This window comes from Phaethon lepturus, unplaced genomic scaffold (assembly GCF_000687285.1).
Source record: "Phaethon lepturus isolate BGI_N335 unplaced genomic scaffold, ASM68728v1 scaffold17866, whole genome shotgun sequence".
Lineage (NCBI taxonomy): Eukaryota > Metazoa > Chordata > Aves > Phaethontiformes > Phaethontidae > Phaethon > Phaethon lepturus.
The window spans coordinates 11747-19672 of record NW_010547089.1 but is presented as its reverse complement, the minus strand read 5'-3'; the positions used below and the strand labels follow the sequence as shown (position 1 = coordinate 19672).

General features: G+C 35.6%; 1 protein-coding gene across 2 annotated transcripts; it reads left to right on the top strand.

The window, feature by feature from the left end:
- Window positions 1–4996: 4996 nt before the first annotated feature.
- Window positions 4997–7288, top strand: HESX1 (HESX homeobox 1). Of its 2 annotated transcripts, XM_010289538.1 has the most exons (4): window positions 4997–5261; window positions 5379–5584; window positions 5900–6001; window positions 6971–7288. In XM_010289538.1, exons 1-4 carry the CDS (start codon window positions 5048–5050, stop codon window positions 7067–7069), a joined length of 621 nt encoding a protein of 206 aa, XP_010287840.1. In that variant the 5' UTR covers window positions 4997–5047; the 3' UTR covers window positions 7070–7288. The 2 variants fall into 2 exon arrangements, with proteins under 2 accessions (XP_010287840.1, XP_010287841.1); XM_010289539.1 differs by lacking the exon at window positions 5900–6001 and having other exon boundaries at window positions 5050–5261; window positions 6971–7229.
- The last annotated feature ends 638 nt before the right edge of the window (window positions 7289–7926 follow it).

Sequence of the window (7926 nt, the reverse complement as noted above, 5' to 3'; positions counted from 1 at the left end):
TAGATCACTCATGTTGGAACATTCTGTAAGATATTACTAGTCTTGTTCTTACCTTCTGTGTACATTTTTTACAAATGTTACAAGGCATCCATAAGTTTTATTTGAAATACAAATTTGACAGCAACAGATGAGAGCCGATAGTAATGAACTGAAGAGTCCCTCTGAACCCTCTACAAAGTGTGTTTTTAGTCTTACACTTTTTTCCAGCACTGTAGGCTTTTTGGTTTTGTGTGATTTTATTTTGGGGGGGGGGCGTGGATTTGTGGGGGGTGCAAAATACTTACTAAGAGGCCTTAAAAATGTGGGGAACTAACACTTGGCACTATACAAACAGGGAGAAGAGCAGCCAATAGCTCTTCAGGTGATTCCAGATGTCCCCCCTAATGGAGAGAACACTATGCCTCTGCTGGAGGGTAAAAGGAGGGTAAAAGTAGCTGTCTGGATAAGGTAGGCTTTATTTGCATGTTATGAACTGTTTAACACACCGTTTCTCAGACTTTTGCTAGTGCCACCCTTGGATTTACCTTGAATTTATCTGTGTTCACTTAATCTCCCTGAGTCAAAATAGCTTTTACTTCAGCCAAGAAATAGCTTACTGCTTTTAGTCATGTTTTGTGAAAATTGGTGTCAACAGTTTTGAGGTATACTTGCCTAAAAAAACCTCTGAGTGTTGAAGTTGGCTTTGAATATATTTATTGTTATTATTATAGTTCAAAACATATTTGAAAGGGAGCTATATGCAGCAGGTTATCTGAGGTGGTAAAATACTGGTGCAGTGTGGTAAAGAAGCTGTGGGAAAGGTGAGATGAAGGCAGTTTTTTTTGAGTGTGATAAGTAATCAAGAAGGATTATATATCCCATTTATACCTTTTCAAAAGGCTGAAAATATTTCACAGGCTATTGTGAAAGGGGATCTGGCAGTGGAGTAGCAACGGGTGAGAAGAGCAAGAAATAGCAATAGTGATCATTGGGGTTTCAGACCAAAGCCACCAAGAACTCTTGGTGTGGTCTTTTCAGCTGGTATAAACAGAGTCGTTAGAGGCTTCTCATCTTTAAAGAACAGGAGCTTCATTTACTAAACAGATGAACTCTACTGGCCCTGGGCAAAACACTTTGGTGCAAAGTCTGAATGGGAAGTTAGTTTGCTACCTCATCAAGTATGTGATGCTGTAAGAGGATTGAATTTGCATATCCAAGGAGTAGTGATTTCTCCTATTATTGATTACTTAGGATTTTCAACTTAATGTTTGTTGCGTGGCTCTAATTGCCCCTACAACAGTATTTAGCTAAAACTCTATAGGTAGTTTCATATGGGTTGCAAGGGTAGTATTGATCATTTCTAATGGGCCAAAATAATGAAATGTAGTTTCTGAGTGAAGGCTAAAAGCCTATTTACACTTTCAGGGGAAATTCCTAGAAATTTAATCTGGTTCTTTACTACCAGGTATTCTTGAATCTAAAACTTCATTTTCCGCACTGTGGAAAATATATTTTTGTCCTCATTTCTTATGGAAAGTTTTGTTGACTGTCTATCTTGATAACAAATAGCTTTCTTCTACAACAAAGCAAGCTTCTCTTAAAAAAAAATCTAGCAACATTGGAATGCTAGACTTTCAGCCAGAGTTTCTAGTAGATTTATCTCTACATATATATTGTTTTAGAATCATAGAATTATAGAATGGTTTGGTTTGGAAGGGCCCTTCGAAGATCATTTAGTTCCAACCCCCCTTTGGGACATTTTTCACTGGATGAAGTTGCTCAAAGCCCCATCCAACCTGGCCTTGAACACTTACAGGTATATAATGGAATTTTGGTATAATGCAGACTTCTTCTCTTTAGAATATTATCTCTTTTCTAGTGAAAATTTTCTAAACAGTTATGTGGAGCTGTATTAGCATTGCAAAGATCTCTTGGATCTATGGTGTTTCAATTTCACTGAATTTCTCAGAAATTAGAGAGCATAGTGTGAGCATCTACCTTGTGACCTTCTGAATTGGTGCTTCCTGTTCCTATAAGCAGTTGCAGCTGTGAATTCTGTTTAAAAATAAGTGTTGATATGTTTCTGTGACTGCGTTGCAGTCTCCAGGTCTGATCCAATTCAACATTGTGCAAATGAATGTAATGCGGTTATTTTAATAATAGCACAGTTTCTTACTCAGACAGCATCACTGAACGAACTGAACAGCTGGGCAAGCCCCAGCACCAGATGGCAGTATTTGATGAGCTTCTGACCTATGCCTAGTACATGAGTTAACTGGGTTTGGCCTCTTATGAAAATTCTTTTTGAGAGCTAGCAAGATCTCTTTTCCCTGAAGAGTCATTAAAAAACTCTGAAAGAATGAGTGTTTCCAGCTGGGCGTTAAAAGCAGGTTACCCTGAAGAAGTTTTTTTCCCATCTTCCACAATCTCAGAGGGACCAAAAATAAGTTATAATTACTTGGTTAACTTAATAGTTAGCTTTGGTAAGATACATGCCTCTCATAAATGTCTCTCTTACCACTACATATGCCTGTCTATTGATAGTGCTTGATAGCTTCCTGAAGTGAACCCCTATGAAGGTATTTACCACTTCAGGACTTGAAGTATGTGGTAATCTGAGTCTCAGTTGTGTGGCTCAGGTTAATTTCATTCATATTCATCCAGGAGAAATAAATATTTTCTGAAATGTGTTTTATATCAGTGCTTGTGGTGTTTTTGTTCAGTTGTTTTAAGTTCTTTAAAGAAAAAAAAGTGGGGTGTATTTCAAACTAGCTGTTTATATTATAATCAATAAGAGGTTTTTTGCATTATTAAATTAGTTTTAATAATAGTTTCTGCATTCAAGAGGGTGTCTCTCTATCAGTGATGATGCTTTTCACCTCTTTGGGACAGCGAAATTGGTAAGCAGCTCTAAGTTCAGTACAGAAGGAGATGTATCTTTTTCTTTTTGACTTAATGTGTTTTGGAAGAATTTTTTTTAATACTGGTGTTCCATGTAGAGATTGTAGAGGCAGAAAACTGATCTACCAATCACTGCTATATAAGAGGCTTTGCATTATCTCTTTAGTAAACTCTGGACCAGGCATGCAGTCTGAATAGTCAAAATCACTTCCTGGAGTCAAGAAAAGGATTCCCGTTGCTCTGTCAAGGTCATAGGTTGCCTTGTTGGGAACAGCTGTACTGAAACATAAAGGGCTGTAAGGCCCTTGCTTAACACTGCTTCAAACTGACCTCTAGTTCACCAAATATTCCAACAAGCAGTTGTTTCACACATGGGTCCTTAATGGCTTTTTTGTATGTCTACACTTTGTGGTTGCTGAGGCTGTTAAATGATGGTTGGAGCTTAGTTTGCAGGTGGTCATTGCAGTTATATTGATGCCACTTCAAGATCCATTGATAACATGCTGATAAGGTGTCTTCGGTGAGATCACTTCTTGAATTGTCTCTTTTTGATAGTTTGGTTTGACAACACTCTCATGGCACAACACAAAGTCAGTCCAGTAAGTCAACATTCTTCAGCTGAATATCTTTCTGATTTAAAGCCACATACGGATTGCATTTTTCTCTGTATCATCTCCCTCAGCACAGTATTGTCAATTCTAGACTGTGCCATTTCCTTAGCAATTTTCCTATTTCTGTCTATTCCTAAAGATTAGTCTTTAGTTATTTACAAATGTACGGAAAAATCCAAGTGGAGGTACAGTTTATTTCCTTAACAGTAGTTGTTAGCCATGAGAATGTGACTATTACACAGAATAAATTACTCTGAGAAAATGGTAAAACAAGAAGAAATAGAGGGCCACATTTTTCCTCTAAAAGCATACAGTCTTATGTCTCCGGCATCATATGCTCCAAATTAAAAAGTTTTATTTAAGAGGAGTAACTTTGCATCCCGAAATGAAAATACTGTTTTCATTTTTGCATGTTATAAAATAAAGCTTTGTCCAAAATAAGAAAAGGAGGAATCTCTGTAGAGAGGTTATCTTGAACCAAAAGCTGGTTTTGAACATGTGACATGTAAACTGCTGTGTGGCTGACAGATGAGCTTGAATATAAAAATGTTATAGTCTGTAGTTTCTTTATAATGAATTAAATCAGAATTCTGTTTTCAAACTTTGAACCTCATTACAAAACCTTTACCACTTTTCTCCTCATTACTCATGTTTTTTAGTCATTTTGAGTGTTGGCTCTGCCAGATTTAAATAAATTTCTATTGGTTATAAACCTCAAGAGGGGAGGAATATCTAGCAGTAAAAGGATGTTTTTAAACCAGTAAATTTGAGTGTACTGCTTCTATTACTTTAAGATTTGGTTTTATGTTATAAAGGATGATCCGGAAATTTCACATATGGTATGTTTCAAAAAAGCTGCAACAAAGTTATTTTAATAAAAAAATGAATGCATGAATTATTTAAAATAGTTGGTGCAACTGTTCCTGTTAACTAATCCAGGCACTTGGAAGGCAATTACACTGAGCTTTGACAACACTGCCAACCCACTGCACAGTGCCTTATGCCAAAAGCTATTGTTGTTTTATTGACCACGTTCACCATTACATATGCATATGAAAAAACAGAGGCATTTTCATCGGGATTATCCTAATAGCATTAAGAGATTATTTTTTAAATTTCCTTGGAAGGAAATTCACTTAAATGAGATTACTTATTACTTGACTGGTTTCCTATCACGCCGCTATGTTTAGGTAAGTGAAGTCCATTAGAGTATAAAGTTTTTTAAAAAAACTGATTTTATACATTAATGATTTCAAATAAAAGAGAAGTACTGTATTTGTGCACAGCTGCATTTGAGAAAGTTAAGTCGATGTTCTGGTTAGGAGAGATAACACTTTTTGTCCCTCCTGATGGCCCCCCTCGTGTCACCATTAGTTGCTAATTACTTGCAAACAAATAAACAATTAACTCCTCGTGCCTCTTGGTGGGAGAGTTTTCATTGACATGCTAAAACTTTCTAATAAAAGATTTTAATTAATGACGTTGCAAATCCAACCCCCTTGTCAACATAGCTATAAAGAGGACTTGTGGAGAAATGCAGGTACAGTACACATGCTATGCTGGCTGAAGGTGAAAGCATGGCAAGTACATCGCTATGTGCTGCTCATACATCAGCGCCTCAGAGTCTTCGGAAAGTGTCTGGTTTTGTAGAAGATAAAACCACACAGTGCTCGTTTTCCATTGAAAGTATTTTGGGACTGGAGCAGAAAAAAGACGGCATTCCAGCGGTGAAACCTCACAGACCATGGATGGATGCATGCACCAACTTGGGTAAGTTGCAGTCTGTTTTGTAACCTCTCAAGCTTTTACTCCTTTAAAAATGTATGTATTTTCACATTTTTACTGAAAACCAGTAAACTGAGCGTCCTGCTTGTTTGCTTTTTCTAGTTTTAGGTGATGACAGTAACCCCCATCTGCAGATCCCTGTTGTTTGCTATGAAAATCCATTATTTCATGCTAACAGTAACCCAGTGCAAGAGGAAAAGGTTGTGAAATGTGAAAGATATTTTTCAGTCACTGAAAGGCTTTCTTTCAAACGAGAATTGAGCTGGTACAGGGGTAGAAGACCAAGAACTGCATTCACTAGAAACCAGGTAGGGATTTTCTCAGTATTTAATAAATGAATAACAATTGTAGCTTAGTAAAATGTTGGTAGAAGCCTACAACAGCTGACGAATTCAGTGTGATGTACTTCTGCATAGAGAAATGTAATCAGGAACTTAAATTAACGTAAATTAACAGTAATGTTGCTAATTTCAGCAGGCCTGTGTTTATGCATGGAATCAGAATTGTGCAAACACTGCTCGGAAATCTGTTGAACAAACTAAACTGGTTTTTGTATTTATTTTCTTTACTACTCCTATCAAGGTAGTGATAACTGTTCAACAAGTGTGTTCTAATCTCCTCAGATTGAAGTCTTGGAAAATGTTTTTAAAATTAACTCCTACCCTGGTATTGATATTAGAGAAGAGCTGGCTCGCAAATTAGATTTAGATGAAGACAGGATCCAGGTAATAAAAAATGTATTTGAACTTTTCTGTAATTCCATCTGTATGTACTCTCTGGTTATGTAAATAAGTAGTTGGACAGCACTAGCAATAATTTTAATAAATCTCAATTTAAAACAATGTACACTGATATGTGGTATGTCCTCAATGATTTGTGAAATGGAAGCCATTGAATTCCTTCTGAAACCTTAAACCTTCTTCCATAGTGTTGATGAGATCTCTATCACTATAATATTTCCACAATATCTGCTCTTTTAATCTTTAGTTATCATTTGCAGAACTTGATAATTTGCTTTCATGTTTTAAAAACATGTTTATATTATGCTTGTCACCATATCTGAAAAACAAATTTGAAACAAATACTGAAATAATTTGTATGAATGTCTGAGCATTTTGTGAGACTCACAGAGAGCATACATGTGTTAAACCAATGTTTGAGCCTATGTCTTCATCAGGCCAAAAGCAAAATCTACATAAGGACTTTAACTATTGATTTCCAAGTAGTCCAGTGTGATAGGAAGTATACCATGAACATTAGAATTTGGGCCTCACCTTTATTAAGCTTTTGATGCAAGTATTATATTGGGGTTGATGAGAAGCTTGATGCTGCAATTGATTAAGTAGCCAAAAAGAAACACCACCACAAGACTTGCGTGTGAATTCCAGATGCTCAGGATCTTCCAGGATCTGATTCAGTGTCACTGAAATGAATATTAGTTTTTATATTAATTACAGTGAAGCTGGTCCTCACTTTCCAGTTAAGCTGGGGGTATTATTTTCTTTGTCTGTGGTGTTAAAAATATTGCAGGTATCTACATGCCATCATCTGTAGGTTTTAAACTTGTATTGAGCTTCCAAACTTGTGTCATTACATAAAATACTGTACAGTTGTGTGAATATTTTTAAATTGTGACGCTTATTCTGCTTATAGTGTTGTATTTCTGAAAAGCATACCTTTTCTTTCAATTTTAGATCTGGTTCCAGAACCGTCGTGCAAAGCTGAAAAGATCACATCGAGAATCTCAGTTTATAATGGTGAAAAATACTTTCACCTCCAGCCTGCTAGAGTAGAAAGAAGGATGGTTTGCTGTTACAGTACTACAATAGAACACGAAGAATTATCGGAATTTTCATAACTTGTATTCAGTAATGATGATATATTAATTATGAGTTTATCCCCAGATTTGAAAGTTTATCATAATTTTCATCCAAATAAACTGTAAATACTTGAAGAATTATTATAATCTACTTTTTGTGGAGAAAGTGAACTTTTCCTATATATTTTAATAAGTAATTTCAGAAAAGTTTAGATACTTCTGCAGTTTAAAAAAATTCAAACCCTAAGCGGCGCAAGATTTTCAGCTAGTGTGAATTACTGCAGCTTAACTGAAGACAACTTAACAAAGCTTCATGGTTTTAAAAAAAGTCTATTTGAAGTCTGAAATACACAATATGCAAAATAGGTTTTGCTACCTGAAACAGATTGTGTGTTACACTGGAGTTTAAATAGCTTATTTGTAAAGATATGATAGTTTTCATAACGTAATTTTTAGAGAAAGGTATCTCAAATGGAAGGGCTAGTATTCAACTGACTGCTCAATTTGAACAATTGTTTGGTTAAAAAAAGATGAAAATTATAAACTTTTTAAATATCATATTTTAATTAATTTAGGATATTTGCCTATTTAATACTTCAACTTGGGTATCTCTTGTCAGTGTAAGTGTTCTAGTTACGGAAGTTGCCCTATTATCATTTAATGACAGAATACATCATTTCATGGGATCAAATCAGTTGGGAGCAGACCCGATATCCAGATCATTGCCACTAATTTTAGGGTGTTGAATTAATTTTTATTAAATAGCACATGAAAATTAATTATCCTCATATTTGATATTCAGCCTGAAGTTAATATGCATAGGGAGAGTTT